At 37.9% G+C, this 21,080-nt stretch overlaps 1 protein-coding gene across 1 annotated transcript in view; it reads right to left on the bottom strand.

The window, feature by feature from the left end:
- The window catches only part of SYNE1 (spectrin repeat containing nuclear envelope protein 1), a 443,997-nt gene that overhangs the window by 102,035 nt on the left and 320,882 nt on the right, over positions 1–21,080 (bottom strand). The window contains exons 103-113 of the mRNA XM_059940974.1: positions 19,877–19,978; positions 15,508–15,627; positions 13,757–13,957; positions 11,318–11,491; positions 10,138–10,269; positions 9,348–9,544; positions 8,138–8,270; positions 7,581–7,763; positions 6,020–6,169; positions 5,237–5,413; positions 4,642–4,797 (exon numbers count right to left, since the gene is read on the bottom strand). Of these exons, the coding sequence (XP_059796957.1) occupies positions 4,642–4,797; positions 5,237–5,413; positions 6,020–6,169; positions 7,581–7,763; positions 8,138–8,270; positions 9,348–9,544; positions 10,138–10,269; positions 11,318–11,491; positions 13,757–13,957; positions 15,508–15,627; positions 19,877–19,978 (1,725 nt within the window). The remainder of the gene's footprint in view (positions 1–4,641; positions 4,798–5,236; positions 5,414–6,019; positions 6,170–7,580; positions 7,764–8,137; positions 8,271–9,347; positions 9,545–10,137; positions 10,270–11,317; positions 11,492–13,756; positions 13,958–15,507; positions 15,628–19,876; positions 19,979–21,080) is intronic.

Here is a 21,080-nt window from a genome sequence, read left to right as displayed (position 1 = left end):
AAAAAACCCCAAAACAATTAAGAAAATGGTAATAGGAACATACATATCAATAATAACCTTGAATGTAAATGGATTAAATGCCCCAACTAAAAGACATTAAAAACAAGACCTAAAAGGGTACAAAAACAAGACCCATATATATGCTGTCTACAAGATACCCACTTCAGACCTAGGGACACATACAGACCGAAAGTGAAAGGATGGAATAAAGATATTCCATGCAAATGGAAATCAAAAGAAAGCCGGAGTAGCAATACTCATATCAGATAAACTAGACTTTAAAATAAAGACTGTTACAAGAGATAAGGAGGGACACTACATAATGATCAAAGAATCAATCCAAGAAGATATAACAATTATAAATGTTTGTGCACCCAACATAGGAGCACCTCAATACATAAGGCAAATGCTAACAACCATGAAAGGAGAAATCGACAGTAACACAATAATAGTAGGGGACTTTAACACCCCACTTACACCAATGGACAGATCATCCAAACAGAAAATAAATAAGGAAACACAAGCTCAAATGACACAATAGACCAGATAGATTTAATTGATATTTATAGAACAATCCACCCAAAAGTGGCAGAATACACTTTCTTCTCAAGTGCACACGGAACATTCTCCAGGACAGATCACATCTTGGGTCACAAATCAAGCCTCGGAAAATTTAAGAAAATTGAAATTGTATCAAGCATCTTTTCTGACCACAATGCTATAAGACTGGAAATCAATTACAGGAAAAAACTGTAAAAAACACAAATACATGTAGTCTAAACAGTATGCTATTAAATAACCAAAATATCACTGAAGAAATCAAGAGGAAACCAAAAAATACCTAGAGACAAATGACAGTGAAAACATGATGACCCAAAACCTATAGGATGCAGAAAAGCAGTTCTAAGAGGGAAGTTTATAGCAATTCAATCTCACCTCAAGAAACAAGAAAAATCTCAAATAAACAACCTAACCCTACATTTAAAACAACTAGAGAAAGAAGAACAAAGAAAACCCAAAGTCAAGAGAAGGAAAGAAATCATAAAGATCAGAGCAGAAATAAATGAAGAAAACAGTAGCAAAGATCAATAAAACTAAAAGCTGGTTCTTTGAGAAGATAAACAAAATTGATAAACCCTTAGCCAGACTCATCAAGAAAAAAAGGGAGAGGATGAAAATCAATAAAATTAGAAATGAAAAAGGAGAAATCACAACCGACACTGCAGAAATACAAAGGATTATAAGAGACTACTACAAACAAATATATGCCAATAAAATGCACAACCACGAAGAAATGGACAAATTCTTGGAAAGGTACAATTTTCCAAGACTGAACAAGGAAGAATTAGAAAATATAAACAGACCTATCACAAGCAATGAAATTGAAAGTACAATTAAAAATCTTCCAACAAACAAAAGTCCAGGACCAGATGGCTTCACAGGCAAATTCTATCAAACATTCAGAGAAGAGCTAACACCGATCCTTTTCAAACTCTTCCAAAAAATTGCAAAGGGAGAAACACTCCCAAATTCATTCTACGAGGCCACCATTACCCTGATACCAAAACCAGAAAAATATATCACAAAAAAAGAAAATTATAGACCAATATCACTGATGAACATAGATGCAAAAATCCTGAACAAAATACTAGCAAACAGAATCCAACAGCACATTAAAAGGATCATACACCATGATCAAGTGGGATTTACCCCAGGGATTCAAGGATTCTTCAGTATATGCAAATCAATCAATGTGATACACCACATTAACAAATTAAGTAATAAAAACCATATGATCATCTCAATAGATGCAGAAAAAGTGTTTGACAAAATTCAATACCCATTTTTGATAAAAACTCTCCAGAAAATGGGCATAGAGGGAACCTACCTCAACATAATAAAGGTCATACATGACAAACCCACAGCAAGCATCATTCTCAATGGTGAAAACTAAAAGCATTTCCACTAAGATCAGAAACAAGACAAGGATGTCCACTCTCGCCACTCTTATTCAACATAGTTTTGGAAGTCCTAGCCATGGCAATCAGAGAAGAAAAAGAAATAAATGGAATACAAATTGCAAAAAAAAGAAGTAAAACTGTCACTGTTTGCAGATGACATGATACTATACATAGAAAATCGTAAAGATGCCACCAGAAAACTACTAGAACTAATCAATGAATTTGGTAAGGTTGCAGGATACAAAATTAATGCACAGAAATCTCTGGCACTCCTATACACCAACAACGAAAAATCAGAAAGAGAAATTAAGGAAACACTCTCATTTACTATTGCAACAAAAAGAATAAAACAACTAGGAATAAACCTGCCTAAGGAGGCAAAAGACTTGTACTCAGAAAACTATAAAACACTAATGAAAGAAATCAGAGATGACATAAACAGATGGAGAAATATATCATGTTCTTCAATTGGAAGAATCAATATTGTGAAAATGACTATACTACCCAAAGCAATCTACAGATTCAGTGCAATCCCTATCAAACTACCAATGGCATTCTTCACAGAATTAGAGCAAAAAATTTTACAACTCGTATGGAAACACAAAAGACCCCAAATAGCCAAAGCAATCTTGAGAAAGAAAAACAGAGTTGGAGGAATCAGGCTCCCCGACTTCAAACTATACCACAAAGCTACAGTAATCAAGACAGTATGGTACTGGCACAAAAACAGAAATATAGATCAATGGTGCAGGATAGAATGCCCAGAGATAAACCCACACACATATGGGCACCTAATTTATGACAAAGGAGGCAAGAACATACAATGGAGAAAAGATAGCCTCTTCAATAAGTGGTTCTGGGAAAACTGGACAGCTACATATAAAAGAATGAAAATAGGACACTACCTAACACCACACACAAAAATAAACTCCAAAATGATTAAAGACTTAAATGTAAGGCCAGACACTATAAAACTCGTAGAGGAAAACATAGGAAAAACACTCTTTGACATAAACCACAGCAAGATCTTTTTTGACCCACCTCCTAGAGTAATGGAAATAAAAACAAAAATAAACAAATGGGACATAATTAAACTTAGAAGCTTTTGCACAGCAAAGGAAACCATAAACAAGACAAAAAGACAACCCTCAGAATGGGAGAAAATATTTGCAAATGAAACAACAGACAAAGGATTAATCTCCAAAATACACAAATAGCTCATGGAGCTATCATATCAAAAAAAAAAATCCAGTTAAAAAATGGGCAGAAAAAAAAAAAAAAAAATGGGCAGAAGACCTAAATAGACATTTCCCCAAAGAAGACATACAGATGGCCAAGAGGCACATGAGAATATGCTCAACATCACTAATTATTAGAGAAATGCAAATCAAAATTACAATGAGGTATCACCTCACACCAGTCAGAATGGCCATTATCAAATAATCTAGAAACAATAAATGCTGGAAAGGGTGTGGTGGAAAGGGAAACCTCCTGCACTGTTGGTGGGAATGTAAATTGATACAACCGCTATGGAAAACAGTACGGAGTTTCCTTAAAAAACTAAAAATAGAACTACCATGTGATGCAGCAATCCCACTACTGGGCATATACCCTGAGAAAACCATAATTCAAAAAGAGTCGTGTACTGCAATGTTCATTGCAGCACTATTGACAATAGCCAAGACATGGAACCAACCTAAATGTCCATCAACAGATGAATGGATAAAGAAGATGTGGCACATATATACAATGGAATGTTACTCAGCCATAAATTGTGTTATTTGTAGTGAGGTGGATGGACCTAGAAGTGAGTCAGAAAGAGAAAAACAAACACCATATGCTAACGCATATATATGGAATCTAAAAAAAAAAAATGGTACTGATGAACCTAGTTGCAGGGCAGGAATAAAGAGGGAGACATAGAGAATGGACTTGAGGACACGAGGTGGGAGGGGGAAGCTGGGGAGAAGTGAGAGTAGCATCGACATATATACACTACCGAATGTAAAATAGTTAGCTAGTGGGAAGCAGCAGCATAGCACAGGGAGATCAGCTCGGTGCTTTGTGTCCACCTAGAGGGGTGGGATAGGGAGGGTGGGAGGGAGGCTGAAGAGGAAGGGGACATGGGGACATATATATGCATATGGCTGATTCACTTTGTTGTACAACAGACACTAACACAGTATCGTGACGCAATTATACTCCAGTAAAGATCTATTTAAAAACAACAACAACAACAAACACAGTATGGTATGGCATAATGATAGACATATAGATCAATGGAATGGAACTGAGCTTCCAGAAATAAACTCATGCATTTACAGTCAATAAAAAAAAACAAAAATGACATGATGCCTGGGATTCACTGTAAAATCTTTACAAAGAAAAGAAATAATGCAGACAAGTATTTCAAAATCTTGATAATTATTAAATCTAATGATCAGTAGAGAAGGATTCTCTACTTACAAGTGTGTTTGAAAACTCATAAATTCAAATTTATAAAAACAGGTGAAAAAAACCTAATAGTTAGAAAAACTCTATAAATCACATAATCAGAGAAATTTGTTATCAAATGCAGCATTTTTCCATACTGAATCCTCAATTCTGAGGACCCGCAAATTTCTTTGGTGTGCGCAATGAAATTGTGTAGCCGCGCCTGTCAGCCACCTGGACAAGTTACCTGACAGTCTTTCAGAGCGTTCTGAACTGAAGCCTGATCTCCAATTCGCTGTTGTTGCTTTAGTCTGTTTTCCTGGGTTTCAAACCAAGTTTTCAGACATTGTACGTTATTTTCATATTCTGACCAAGATTCCAGTAAGCCTTCCAACAGCTGAATCTGAACAAACATAATGAAATGAAATTTGCAATTTTATTTTAGAATCAAATTACTGGCAGGTCACTATTTCCTCCAGATTAAGAATTCTTAAAAGACAGTCCATTGTATATATGATTAAAAATGAATGTTAAAAAGTATAAATCAATGACCATTATTGGTAAACAAGTAAAGAACTTAAGTCAACTTGAGGCAAAGGAAAAAGACATTAAGAGGCATCTTTAATAAACTAAAACAATATGAAATATTCAAAGAGCAGTGGGTACATAGACAGAATAATGAACAGGGCTGAAGAGCTGTTAGAACCTTCAGGGGCCAGTCTCTTCAGAAGCACTTGTGTGCCCAGTGTAGCCATACTATTCGTGGAATGAGTTTTCTTTACAGAGTGTACCCGTTCTTGGCGTTTTCATGAAACACGGACAGCAGAGAACACTTGGCTCACCTTCTCAGTGACTACACCCTGCAGGATTTGCCAGCTTTTATTCATTGCTCCAAGTTGCTCAGCAAAATCAGTCTTATCGCTGCGTTTACTTTCCACGTCCTGACTGCTGATTTGTAGCACAGACTGGTTCACAAAATCGACGGTCAGCTGTTTACAGTTAATGTCGATCTTAAAACCCTAAAAAGGGAAAGGCGAAAGTAAGAAAACAACCTTATATGTATACATGTCTTATATTTTACCAGGAGTTGGAAAGCCTTAAGTAACCTTAAGATTAATATTATCACTTGTGTGACTTAGTCCAAACGGCACAATCGGTATGTATTAATATAACCCATTATCTTCAGAAGTTGAATATATATAATATATGAATATACTGAATATAAATTGAATTTATACATTTTGAATGTATAAATATATTGAATTTGAGTTTGTAAAGATTTGAATTTATAGATACATTGAATATAAATTTTTTTTAGGTAGGAAAGTAGAATTGGACAAATTGTGTAATCTCACTATAAAATATTTACAAATTATAGTATTTATTTTTATGATTTCTTAAAATGACACAAAATCTTATTCAAAATTATTCCTAATACTGGACAACTTTCCTATGCCTATAACTAGGGAAGCAGTTTTCTTACTATAGTAGACCTACCTGGTCACCATATATGAAACATATACTTTCAGACCTGATTTCCATAACTTGAGTTTTTGAGTTTCTTCAAATAAAACAGTCCTAAAATATGCAAAGCTAAAAACAAACAAACAAAAATGTTTAATTACCTTATATTTCTGAAGGTATTCATGAATTGCCTTGTAACCGATGGAGTTTCTAATACTTTCTTCATCCATTTGAATAACATTTTCCATGAGAGAAATCCAAGCCATGACTTCAGAAATGGCATGGCGAGAAGGCAGCTTATCCATCTGGAGCTGCCCATGTCAGAGACAGAAGAAGTCGCAAGTGTTAAAATTCAAACTCGATTTCTGTTAACCTAAAACTCTATTAATTCCTACTAAAGTACCAACAGAGATAACACTTCTTAATGACATTTTTGGATATTAACCTTGTTAGAAGCTTGAAATTAAACATCAGGCAAACATTGAACAATAATAGTCCTCTTATGTTCACTTGACATCGAATACTATAAACATTGCATAAACACTACCTAATTAATCAAAACACCAGCAGGAAGAAAATATTATTCTTATTTTATAGCTAGTTTTATGAGTATAAAAAAACGTAACTACAAAACATTCAACAGATGTATTTTATTAATTATCTTGTAAAATCTCTGTGTATTATGACACAGGAATGTTACCACCACACTACAAACTATCATTTTCTAGATTTTTGGTGCTCTCATATTTATTCCAAAGAGCATAGCCAATTTCCTCAGTCTTTCACTAAAACATACTTAGAATCCTGAATCTTCCTTAACATATCATACATTTATGCAAATGCTTGTAATGACTGAGAGGAACAAAAGCAATCATTTAAAATATTTATGGACTTCTATGTGGGCAGAAAGATATACAAGTTAATGTGAGATGTTTCCTGCCCTCTAGAAGTGTACAGCTGCTGATTAGAAGGGATAAGACATTTATATGAAACACATCTTTACACCTTGTACACAGTGATGAATGCCAAAGAGAGATAAAGATAAAATATCTGGGAGTTCCAGGGGAGAGAAGCATAATTTCCAGATAAGAGAGCTACTTACTTCTCTTCCCCTAGTTCTCTTCACTTGTTGAATGTCAGCTCTATTGTAGGTAAGGTTATAGGTCTTTTACATATATTATTATTATTAAATCTTCATAACTACTCACTTTATGAGACAGGTATAGTTACCCATATTTTATTTATGAGAAAACAAAGAATTTAAACATGGACAGACAAGGATTCTAAAACACACACACACACACACGATAAAGAAGCCCTTGGAAGACAGGGAATTTATAGATAGGGCATTTGTAGAACCGTTCACTATTCTTTTTTTTTCTTAATGGGAGTATAGTTGATTTACAATGTTGTGTTACTTTCTGTTGAACAGCAAAGTGACTCCGTTATACATATTCATATATCCACTCTTTTTTAGACTCTTTTCCCATATAGGTCATTACAGAGTACTGAGTACAGTTTCCTGTGCTATACAGTAGGTCCTTATTAGTTATCTATTTTATATATAATAGTGTTAATATGCAATACAATGGAAGCCATAAAAGACGAGATGTCCAAGACAAAGCTGATTTAAATTTGTGAGCAAAAGCAGATCCATGTACTTTTCCATCTAATACTGCTTACACCAATTATGACCAATTAAACCGATGATTATTTCTGTACCTGGTGGAGCTTTTCCTGTACGGTTGGAATATTTGTCAGCAGGTCAGTCCACTGGCCATCAATGTGTGATAGCTCGGAACGCAGGGTAGCTGTGTCCACTTTCTTTAGTCTAAGAAGCTGATTTCCAGTGCTCAGAACAGACGATTTCAAGGTAGATTTTGCATCCACCTCTTTGGAAAACTCCTAAAAGAAGCAGCAAGGCTCAAATCAGGATTAAGTAGCCAGACCCTTCATTTAAGAAAAGAGACTAATTTATTACATAAACAAGTTTTCTTTACATCTTGAAAGGGAGTGGTGATATTAAACACTCTGGAGGAAAACAAAAGCAACGCACCCTTGCCCCAAATGAAAGCCAACGTTACTTAAACACTACTTTAAAGAGGCAATGTTGAACCCTACTATTTTGCATAATTATTCAACACACAGAGTGAACATTGATAAATTCTCTATAGCTTGATTTACTAAGTACATCCATTGACAACTGATGTCCTTTTCACCTGTAAGTCAGGTCTGAAAACAATAAAACTGAATCAAATGCTTTAGATTCTTGAGCTCACCAGAAAAGCGTTCAGATGATCACGGACCATTTCCAGTTCTTGAGGAACTGTCACAGATTGTTGAGTCCAAAATTCTAGCCTGTCTTTTGCAGACTGTAACCAGTGGATGAGATCTGCAGATTCACTTTGATATCTGTAAGGACAGTAATACGCCTATTAAGTAAACATCCAATTCCGACTTTGTGCTAACCCGTGTTAGTCACCAATGCTAATTTTAAAAGGAGACACAACAGATTTGGGAGAATAATGCCCTGGGTTGACACTCTCAAATTCCCTTCTCTTAATATTCATACCTTCAGCAAGTCAGTCTCTCTGAGTTTCAGCTTTCCCATCTCTAAGCTGCAAATAAAAATATCTTTCTCCTACTCCTTCACATTGAGGCTATTTAGAAAATATTTTATGATTGGGCTTCCCAGGTGGCACAGTGGTTAAGAATCTGCTTGTCAATGCAGGCGACACGGGTTTGAGCCCTAGTCCGGGAAGATCCCACATGCCACGGAGCAACTAAGCCTGTGTGCCACAACTACTGAGCCTGCGCTGTAGAGCCCGCGAGCCACAACTACTGAGCCCACGTGCCACAATTACTGAAGCCCACGTGCCCTAGAGCCCATGTTCTGCAACAAGGGAAGCCACCGCAGTGAGAAGACTGCACACCGCAATGAAGAGTAGCCCCCGTTCACCACAATTAGAGAAACCCCCACACAGCAACGAAGACCCAATGCAGCCAAAAATAAACAAAATAAAAAAAATAAATAAGTTTTTTAAAAAAGAAAATATTACATGATTGTTATTCAAAGTTCTTAGAAATAAAGGTGGCATAAAAATAAGGATTTCATTACATAAAATCAACCCCCCACCTCTCTCGAATACCTCTCATTGCCCTCAAGGAAAACTTTACCTTCTCAAAACAAACTTTCTCTTCTTTCTCTCCTTCTAAGATTTACTTGACCACTTGACTGTCAGTAGGCAGGGGAGACAACAGCTCAAAGGTAAGAGGTATTGCATAATTCCTGCCTCCCCGCCACATTTTTAAGTACATGTTTATACAATTATACAAGAATCCAACTAGAAGCTTTGTGCTTGCCTTTATTTTCCAAACTCTGTGATAAGTTCCTAGGGGGACCACATCTTCGTCAACTCAGGTACCCAATAACCTTATAAATACTCTGCAGCACTAATTTAAAAATTTGCGAAAGAGTCACTGTATTACCTGGTCCAGTGTTTCAATATTGTTTCCAATCTGTGAAGTTCCTTAGACACTTTGTTGGTGTCATTTAACCAGTGTTCTCCAAGTTGATTTAGCTGGCTTTCTAGATCTGAGCAGCTAACAGATATCAGAAGTCGTTTCCCATCATCTAGTACCTGATATAATTTGGGCTGGTATTCATTAAGGCTGGATTTCAAATGCTAAAATGATTGAAAATACTGGGTCAAAAAGGTGAGATAATGCAATTTTTCTCCCCTAAAGATTGTAAGTTCTCCATAATGTTACCATTACCTTTTAGTCAAATTTCAACTATTTGCACCCAAGTTTCATTAGAAGCTTCGAGACGCTTCATCTGTATCTAAGTATATAACTTTAGGTGCACTTAAAACCGTCGAAGTATAATTATTTCAAGAATAGTGTGACACCAACACAAAGTACAAAATAATGCTTGGTGGAGGCTAAGTTTTCAAAAAGAGCTCTCTTTCAAAAATAAGAAAAAAAAAAGGCTTTTCAGTCCTCTATTAAAAAACAACAAACTAATTATTTCAGGATAGTGTGACTTCAGCATAACAAGCGGAAAACGCTTGATGGAGGCTAAATTTTCAAAAGGGGCTTTCATTAAAAAAAAAAAAAAAAGGACCTTTCTATGTTCTATTTCGAAACAAACACGTAAAGTAAAAGTACTTGATAAAATATTTGATTGCAAGTTTGTTTAGATCCTGTTAAAACCATGGGAAAGCTTCCAAAGGAAATGTGGCAACTTTTTACACCAAGTTGTCATTTAGACGCTGACCTGGTAGAGTGTTATCCGGTCGATAAGCCTGTCTTCGCTCTCCTCCACCAAACCCACACTCGGGATGCTGGTCTCCACCACCTCCAGCTGCCTGCTAAGCTCCCGGTGGTCCTCATCCAGATGGGACCATGTCTAGAAACACAGCATCAGTCTGTGAGCTAAATATCCTCATTAAGGAAGAGTAGTCCTATTTGTGTGCAAATATGCACCTGACAGTCTCTTTAAAGACAAGTCGGAGATGCCTGCATTGGGGGTTTGCTTTGGGAAGCGAAAGATAGCTTTGAAGCAAGTCATCAGATGGTGACCTTGAAAAGCACTGTGAACGGGCTTTCACTTCTGCAGCTAACTAGCTGTATGACCGGGGCAAGTTACTACGTTTCTCTGACCTCCCTCATTTTCAACATTAAAAAAAATGGGGATAATAATATCTTGTCCATTGTGAGGATTAAATAGAATAACGTATGCAGCACATCTGGAACACAGCAGGCAGCTGATATTCACAGTTTCATCCTTTACTGCAGTGATGATGAACGAATGACTTAAGTGAAAGGGATGGGTGTGTTTACTTTCCAAAGTAAGTGAACTAAATACATTACATTTGTAAATTAAAAAACCCCACACAGACGTTTAAGAAATATGAATATATAGTATAGACATTCTACTAAGGAGAAATCCCAAATCACTTATTCTAAAATTATAATTTTTAGGGAATTCCCTGGCAGACCAGTGGTTAGGACTCTGTGTTTCCACTGAAGGGGGCACGGGTTCAATCCCTGATCGGGGAACTAAGATCCCACAAGCTGCACAGCACGGCCAAAAAAACTAAAAGAAAATTATGATTTTTATTCTATTTAAAATCGGAAAATCTTTTTTTAATCATGTGAAGTCTTTTTCAATCATGTATAGCAAAAGTCAGCAGTTTTTCAGTCTGACTATCGAGACCCCAAATATCGTCATGCCCAGTCTGAAACTGGTATTCATCTAGCTGAACTCACGGTAAGGCACAGCCGTTACCTAAATGTGGATAGGGAACACCAGGGGCACAAGCGACACACGTGCTGAGTCTGAGACACCGCCGAGGTCAGAGGAGGCAAATCGCAGGAACGAAGATGTCTTGCCTGAAGGGTCTGCTGTGCAGTAGGAGGTGTGCTGTAGGGGAAGGGCAGCACCAGGGGCTCACCTCGAGAATGTACTCCAACTCCACACCCCTCTTGTGAGCCCCCTTGAGCACAGCCGAAGCCTGCGCCATCAGGTCTGTGTGGAACTGAGTTTCCCGTAGGACCGCAAAGCTAATAACCTTCCTGAAGAGTGTTTCAGTCAAGATCATATGAGATTCCAGGCCCTGAAAGTATTCCTGCAATTTTTCAGATAGAAAGAGGTCAGCAACTCATTCATTTACTACCTTACAATAAAAATTGCTTCAAACCTGGAAGCTGATGGAACTTGGCTAATATATGGGTGATACTGGTCCTTCCCTGCTGGCCTCCGCTTACCCAGGCACTCACCGCTTCCTGCAGAGACGGGGGTCGGGGGGGGTTGGGATGGGGGTCCAGCCTCCTAACTGGCCTCTCCTGGCCACCCCCCCCACTCAAAGCACCTACACTGTGCTGTGCTGCAGATACTCTGTCCCCAAAACAGAGCCCTTCAGAAGCGAACAGCTGCTGAAACACTCGTCCGCCCTCTCCACTCCTCATCCTGGTACCATCTGGGTGGACACCTGCTTCCTCCACCACAGATACTGGCCTCCTTTGTCCCTGGGACACATGAGCGCCCGCTCCCCATCTTCAGCCTCTGCCTGCACTCTACTTCCTGCAATGTCCTCACTTGACACATTCATAATTTTTCTTCCTCCAGGGCTGGGCTTGAGCTCTACTCTTTTGTACTTAATACTCATGGCCAAGCACAGCTGGACAACCAACAATTGGCATTAATATTTTAAAATTTCCCTCATAACATACCTACACACAGCAGAATTGCAGGCCTTGCACAACCCTACAAATGTGTTTTAAAATATTACTTTCTATACATAAAAATCCCCAGAAGATGGGGAGAAGGTTATCCCATTTCCTGTTCCCAGCACCACGGATGAAACTAAAGGACCAGGAATCGTTAACATCAGCTAACACTGAGTGTGTACTACGTGCCAGGTGCCCTATAAACACTTCAGCAACTAACTCATTGAATCCTCATAACTACCCCATTAGATAGGTAGTTTTATTTCCCATTTTACAGACTCTGCGCTACTCAGTCTAATGCAACATGCCCAAGGTCACACAGAGCTCTCCCTCAGAAAATGGTCTGGTCAGGAGGAGCTAGAACCATTATTTTTAACTAACAATTATTATATCATAGAATCTTAAAGCTGGAAGAGAACTTGGAAGTCATTTAGCCCAACATTCACAGAAAGCTGATATTCCTATTACAACCCCGTCTCCCCCTGACAGCCTTGGATGGACTTCTCATGGCCAGGAGGGGGTCTGTTCAATGGCAGCCTACTCCTTTTAGAGTTCTTCATCTATTGAGCTTTATTTCTCTGTTATTTATACTCATTGATCCCAGTTTCCCCTCTGGAATAACTCAGGATGATATTTTATTGCTATGGTCAAAGATTTGAGAAAAACCAGCTGTGAACTTTAAAGCAATGTTTTCAAAGCCAAATGATAAGGCTTTAATAAATCACAAAGTTTTGGACAAGAACCTCTGGGAGAAATAGCAACAAGTACAATTCTCCAAGCACCACCCCCCCAAATCTACCTTTATAAGCCACCAAAGAGCTACGTAATGGTAGAATGTTAATCATCTGTAATCTTAGGGAATTTTTAAAGTTTCCTCATAAGAAATTTCCACTATCTGGGAGCTTGAGTCTCTGAACTGGCAAAACTGTTATTTTTGTAATATTACTAATAATGCAATCTGTGTGTGTGTGTGTGCATTAAACAGGCATTCCTTCACAAAGGAGCAGTGTCTAACCTGAACTTGGTTACGGTACACACTGATGGAACACTCTCAGGCCTCCCAAGTTTGGTTATATAGCAAAAGCACTTGCCGTCCCCAGGAGGAAACTCCTGAGGCCCACAGTAACCAGAGGAGCATGTACTTAAGGACCAGAAGAGCCAAGTGATGCATGTGACAGACATAAAGCCCATCCAGAGCTGAGTGGGCAGCTCTGCATTCCCAGAGCAGAGTGGGGAGTTCTCGGCCAGGACAAGGGAAAGCAGAGAGAACACCTAGGACCAGATGAACACATGGGCAGGAGGGATGCAAAGGAAAAGGGCAGAGTTAAGAACGAAGCTGGGCTCCTTTGAAGAGAGCTGGGTTTCCTGTCCACTGCAGTCTACGAAGGAGAAAGCCTGGCTGATACTGATCATCAAAAGTACTGGTATGGTAGGTATTCTTTGTTAACTTCCAAAATTATAGGAATATATACTACTCTCTCATTTTTCTGTGCTATTGAGTGCCAGTGGGCTTGAATATACATTTGTTGACCATTTTAAAGAGTAACTTATATGAGTAGAAACTCATAAATGATTGATAATGTTAGGTTTTACTAAATATATGTCAGTGAGTGAGAATGTGCTTCCAAAACTACATTTTCTTTCTCTCTGTTTTTTTTTTTTACCTTATGTTTGTCAAGTAGTTGTTGGATTTCTTCTTTGGAAGACACGATAATCTTCTGGTCTCCTGCCATCTTCTCGCGTCCGGTCTCCAGCAGGTCAGCCAGATCTTGCAGGGCCCTTTCGTACTGACTCTTGAGTGCAAGATTCTGGTTCAGACCGCCCCGCCGGGAGCCAATGGCCATCATCAGCTCATCGTACATGTCCTAAGAAACAGACAGATACTCACGCTCAATTCATGAGGTACGTTTAACACCTGTGCTCACAGGATGTCAATAGTTTCCGTGGGGTTAAAATGCTGACAAATTGTTCTTGTGGCTGAGGGAAATGTCATAGGAAATGTAGTTTTAATTTTTATCATGCTCTCAAATTTTCTAATTTTAGAGTAACTGAAGAGAGCATCTTCAACATTTGGTCTGCTAAGTAATAATCAGATTTGGGACTATTCCTTAAATAAAGAGCTACAGAAACAGAGGAGTTTAACGTGAGCAGAAAGACTTTAAAACTTAAAAAGGCAATGTTTTTGCCAAATGTGGTGGAGTAAATAAATAACTATTCAAGCTGGAAAGACATTTTAGCGGACGATGACACACCAAATACAAAATTTATTTTAGCCATATGGACCTGATTAATGTATCATATTAAGGTTTAGCAGGCCAAAATGCCTCAATCTGGAAAAGTTCAACTTTAATGCCTATTTACAGCTATGACGCCTGACTCTTACACCTGACATTTAAGTACTGTCGGAAAACTGTCTAAAAAGGACAGAGTCGGGGCCATGGGCTCATCACATGATGAAATGTTAGATAATGGAATGAGATAGTTGAAATAAAAATGTTCTTTTTAAAATAAGAGGTATTTTATTTTCTCAAAAGTAAGAACTTGTGACCCTGTATTGGACTCATACTATTAATCCTTCAATGGTTCTGTAATAAGGCGTGTGTGCAGAGAAAACCTGACACACGCGCATAGTTTTTCTTAATATAACTTAACTGTGTTGCCTTTCAGATGCTACACTTTGCTGGTTTACTATCCCAGTATCTTCCTACCAACCTGAGATCAGATTCTTGCCTAAGTGCCAGATTTAGAAAAACACTAATCCAAAGTGTTAATTCTCTATGCCTGAAAGATGCCAGGAAGTCTGTTTGGATTTCAGCCACCTTTAATTTTTTGTTGTTGTTCTGGAATTGAAACAATGTCTCTTTTCCACTCAAACATGTATGAAATATAAACTATAATTTTGAACTTGAGAAAATACACTTTCTAAAAGTATTAGCTTAAGTATTTTTTCCTTAAAATTTTTTTGGGTGTAGTACAATACAGGGTAGATAGCCTTTTTTTAACTTTTCTAGGTAGGATTGCCAGTTATTAAATTTTCTACAGAAGAAAATAATATGCCACAACTAAACTATGCTATAATGCTTAGCCATCGGAATAAAAATAATGTCAAAAAAATCTTCAAAGCATGAGAATACAAGAAAATACAAGAAAAGAGTTAAAAAATTTGACACAAGGGTCCTCCAACAAATGCACACAGACTGCCCTGTAGTAAATCTCAAAATATGTCGAATTATTTTATTGTACTAAATATGATAAAAGTTTCAGAAAATGTTCTAAGAGTTACTTGGAAGAAAAATTGGGCCTAAATGACATGAATTTTATAGAGAAAGCCTGAAAAAATTGAGAAAATAATTTTTTCTTGACTTCCAGTTAGGATGTACCATTGAAGCTGAATGCCACTGGTAGAAAACTGTACCTGGAGTTTGGAGAGTTCTTGCACCCAAGGCTGCTCAACCTGCAGCTTATCACCACGCCTCTTCAACTCAGTGATTCCTGCATCCAATTCCTTTAGCCCATCTTCAGCCTGCTGTATTGCCTGTATAAGATTTATGACATTTTATTAAAACTCCCGTAAACAATTTGCCATGCAAAGTATGATTATCGTGTCTCCTTATTTGTTCCTCTCTTCTCCACCTAAAACATTTTCCATGCAACATAAAAATGATGGTCCTTTATTAAACAGAAAAGTGAAGAAGGCCCTTTATTATGCTACAGATCAGATATTTTAAAGGTAAGGAGGTTGGAAGGGCTTAGCATGGAGGGTTGGGAGAACAATGGCTTCCTTGAACAAATAAGGGAAACGGTGAATAGCACCCTGAAAAAGAAGCATGATTTTAGGACGTCTTTAGAAAAAGGTATTCGCCTAAGATGTTCTAGGGGATCGTGTTCTGGTTTTCTGAAATGCAGTTTTGAGCATCTTTGACGAGAGATGCAGTGAGGAAAGAGGAATCTATGTTACAGCATGGTCAGGGAGAGCTTACTCCATTGTGAAATGGGAGGGCAAGCAATCAAGTATGAAAGTGACAGCTAGCGCTGAGCCTTGTCTTCCCAGGGTGAGGTCTACAGAAGCAGGACAAGACATGAACCTGGCCTTCAAGGAGCTTCCAGTCTGCTTAGGAAGCCTGAGTAAACAGAAGAAAAGGGAACAAGGTTGAATGCGGTTATGTACTAAGCTTGCCGCAGCTCATCCCTGTTAGAGGACTTTGGAGCAGGGAGACACCAGTGAATCCTGGAGCAGTCGAGGAAGGCTTTTGGAAGAAAAGCAACCTCAGCTGCCCTTGAAGGATGAAAAGAACATGGACTCCAAATGGCAGATGAAACACACGTGTCTTATTTTCTCTTTCCTGAGTCCCCACTACAACCACTGCCAATATTTTGTTTGCTTGTTTTCTGGTGTGTTTTTCCTTCATAAATCTACAAGGGCAAGGAAACAGGAAAGAGGGTAATAACAACAAAATTTTGCAAGCTGAAAATCAGAAGGATACATGGGAATTGACTTAGGAAATCTGAGAAAGCTGAATCCTAAGCTAGCAGGGTTTCTTTATCACCAAATTAAAGCAACAGGAATCTCTGGAACCCTGGGCAACATGGGGCGGGTGCTAAATAAGGAGGGTTGGTGGAAAGCTGCTTAAAGAGCACCTCGATTCCCAGATCCCCTTCCTCATTCCACACTGGCTCTTTCCTTCCTTGGTGAAAGACTGAAAGTTCATTTTCTGGAGAAGGTAAAACGGATGTCTCTGGACTGAGGGGCACCAGGCACAGTTGTGGGCTTGAGTCCTTGACTGAAAACAAGGGGATAAAGTGACAACACCCACTGAATGCTGAATGTGGAGCCCCTACGTCTCCTAGAGTGCTGAAGCCTTGTTTCTACTCTCCAGACAGAAGGGGGTGGGCAGGAGAATATGAAAAGACCAAAAGAAAAGACCTAAAAAATTTGACACAAGGATTCTCCAATAGCCCACACAGATCATCCTTCAATAAATCTCAAAATTGTCAAGCCCCATCCATTCATGAAGTTCCCATTCAGTCTCTCATCCTAAATGTGAATAGACAACAAAGCATTTCCATATATCTGAGAAAAGCCTCTAACATGAAAGATAGAGACCAAAATAAGCAAACAAATTAAAAGCAACCTGGAGGGAAATAGATTATACAGGAAAAACCAACAAATAAAAAACTCCCCCAAAGTCCCCCCAAAACCCTTTCAACCCCAAAATCACTAATATACCAGAGAGATTATAAAAGGCAATGCATCTATTTAAAAAAGAACAGGATACTACCAAAAAATGGATCATTTGCAGAACCAAAAAGAGCTCTGAGAAGATTAAATGCATGAGAGCAGAAATATAGAAGTCAATAGAAAAGTTTAGAGTTGAAACTGAGGAAGTCTCCAGAAAGCAGAGCAAAAAGACAAAGAGAGAAATGTCCCTTGATAAGAAAGTTAGAGGACTGGACCAGAACATCCAACATCTGCCTAAAAGGAGTTTCAGAAAGGGAGACAGATAAAATAGAGGGATGAAAAATATTTAAATAACTCTTAGAAAATGTTCCAGAATAGAAAGATGAGAGCTGCCAGATCAAAAGAGCCCATTGAGCTCCCAGCCCAGTGGATGAAACAGACTATCCCCAAGGCATGTCACTGTGAAATTTCAGAACACTGAGACCTTTGGGAATTAGGACAATTTTCAATTCCTCAAGCCAACACTGGAAGCTAGAAAACAATGGAGGAAAAGCCTCAAAACTCTATAAAGAACTGACCAAGAATTCTATAAAGAGCCAAGCTATCAGTATGAGTAGTATCTGAGCATATGACTAGAACATTTTCAGACATGCAAAATATTGAAAAATATATCTAGCATGCATCCTTTCTTAGTGAGGATGTGCACTAAGAAAACAAGGAAGCAATACAGTAAAGAGAAAGACTTGAAACTCAGGAAAGAGAAGACCCAGCAGAAGGGAGAAGTGAAGGAAATTCTCAGAATGGTAGTAAAGGGAGATTGAAGAAGACAGCTGTGCAACAGGCTTGTGGGGCAACAGGTCTGTTCTAGGTCAGAATGACATGACTCAAAAGATGAATATATCCCCATGCTTCTGCTACTGTTACCTCTTTAACCCAAGGAGGGTAGAGATGGAATTAGCACTTTTTTAGTTGCTTTCCTTTTATTCAACGAAATAATGAGTAATTTATTTTTATCTCTGGAATTTACATTGGTTATATTGGTCAATAGTCAGTAAAAGTGTTACTTGTGATCATACATATCCTAAATTTCACATTAGAAATTCAAGGCAAAGCACTCTTATGGCTGCTCAAATTCTGTTTGGGATTGGGTACATTATAAGCCAAAAATAAAAAATAAAAATAAAAAAGGGTCCTTTCAAGTAGAAGCTATGACACGGAAGAATGATTTTCAATTTGGGAAAAATGAGGGATCTCTGTTAAAAAACAGATGAAATTAGGGTCCAGAAAGATACATATTCACATATAAATTTGCAAACTGTTTTGGATGGTCAGAGAGGGAGAGAGATCTAGATATCTCCTTCTATAGAGAAGTCTTTGAGGTGGTTTCTATTTCAGGTGATTCCCTATGGCCTACCCATAGAACCATTAGAGGTCTACTGAAATTAGGGTATGCAATTCTATTAAAGCACACATTTCCATAATTACTTAGTTTATGAAATGGGATGTTGTGTGTAACATCCTTCCCATTTTCTCCCTCCTCCCTGTTTCCACTGCCAGTACGATAGTTTGAATTCTCATTCCTTCTCCTCAGTGCAGTTATGTGAAGCCTCAGGACGGATATCCTGCTTCCTGACCCTGTGAGCTGTCATGTCAAGCAGCAGATGCAGGAGCTGGCACTGACACTTATCCTCACCCTCAAACATCCCTAGTGACTTTCCACTGCCAGTGGTCTCCAAGGTGAGTATAAGTACCCAAAAGTGTATAAGATGATCGATGAGAATGAAACACTATGTCTTTCCTTTATATACAACCACATGCATTTTTAATTTTCATTTGTGTGTATGCTTTATAACACAGTACCTACTTATAATTTATAAATAAGTAAATACACATATATTTGTGGTGTGTGCTTATTGTTTTAACCAATGAAGTGCGCAAGCAATAAAGTTGACCACTCGTTTGTAGAACAAAGTCCAAATTCTCTGACATTGAATAGGCTCTATAAGTTGCTTCAAATTTTCTCTTTGAACCCTACTTCCCCTCAATCACCTTTGCTCATTGTTAAGTTCAGCCAAACAGGATTACTTGCTTTTCTCCCGAAATGCCCTGAATGGTCTAACATTTATGCCTTTGTTCTTGCTGTCCTTTTTACTAGAATACCTTTCTTCCCAGTCTCTTTGTGTCCAAACTTCTAAGTCCAGTTCGAATTTCTCTTTACAAAATTTTTCCCTAATCCTACCGCTGCTGAAGGTAATCTCCCATCTTCTAAACATCCATAGTGCTTCATGTGTAATGCTACCAGGACGGTCTGACTCCCTGTCCAGTGTCATTGAGGTTCATGTCTAATCTCATTGTTAGGTGGCAAACACCTTCAGGTCAGCATCTGTCACTAACACCTTTTCCTCTCTCACATTTCCTGGTTACACACAGAAGTAAGTGACAGAGTCAATGTAATCTGATGTAAACCTGGTACTTAAAAACAAAACAGATGACAAACAAAAATGCTATAGTAAGCCATTAATATTCCATAGAATATTTGGAATTTCATAGTAAATCAGTTCTACTCATTGCACTTGCTCTTATGGAAAAAGGCAGCTGTAAATACCTCTATTTGCTCTGCCACAGGCTGTTCAAACACATTTGCCAGTTTCTGCAGAATGATGTATTTGTGGTCAGCCAGGGATGTAAACAGCACCTTCAGATCATTCTAAGGAGGAAAACAACAGGAAAGCTTAACATGTGTAACAGGAAATTCAAAATGGTTGTAAATATAACACACATTCTTAGAAATAATATACAGGGGTAGGAATTTAATTGTTTCCAGAAGAAACAATATTATCTTATGGCAAAGTAAAAGGAACTGGTAACAATTTATACAAGTGCTAAAAAATTTACACAAGTGCTAGAATTTGTTATACAAAGCATTTCCAACACAACACAGATGGAGACGAAGTACACAGATAAAAAGCAATATTGTTCACCCGAATGTTCTTGTTATTTCTGTAATAAATGAGCACATTTAAACATTGCAGCAGAAATATTACACTAAGGACTTCTGGCTAGTAAAACAACCTGCAGGTGTTGTTGTGTTTGGGGGAAAAATATTATTCTTAAGAGTAATTATGATCCTTTTTTTCCTCTCTCCTCTCCTTCCCTCTCTCCCTCACTTCCTTCTTTCTCCTACTTTCAAAGAATTTGCACAAGCTTATAAAAAGCCATCCAGAAGTTTAGAAGATAAGCATTATTCACAATGACCAAAGACATATGAAAAGACAACACAAAAAGATCTTAGCTCAGCCTATTCATAAACATTACTCATATAAATGTCCAAATATACTTATATTGAGTTAACTTTGTACAGAAAGGAGATAACTATCAGAATTTTGATACTCAATTCTAAAAGGAATAATGAACTGGAACAAAACTTGAATTATAACATTTTTAATTTTTCTCCTGAAATATCAACAGGTAAGCTCTATTTCTTATTAGTTAGAAACTTCTACTATGGGCTGGTTGCTCATCACAGGCTGAAGTCTGACTTATCACGTTCTCTTCAGCGGGAGCTGATCGCATGTGTGTATGGTACCAAGATGCAAAAATTCTGACTGTCTCATGAGTAGAAGGATAATCACACCGAAGAAGAAAAAAAGTCTTTAAGGATATATGGCAGCATTATAACACAAAATACAAGGCTAAAGCAAAATAGTAGGTGAATTATGCAGTTTAAAAAGAAAAGAAGAAATAGAACTGAACATGAGATTTAGAGAAAAGCATACGATCCTAAGAGGCAATAACTATCACTAACCAAA

Source organism: Balaenoptera ricei, chromosome 12, assembly GCF_028023285.1.
Source record: "Balaenoptera ricei isolate mBalRic1 chromosome 12, mBalRic1.hap2, whole genome shotgun sequence".
Taxonomy (NCBI): Eukaryota; Metazoa; Chordata; class Mammalia; order Artiodactyla; family Balaenopteridae; genus Balaenoptera; species Balaenoptera ricei.
This window is presented reverse-complemented; position numbering and strand designations above follow the sequence as displayed.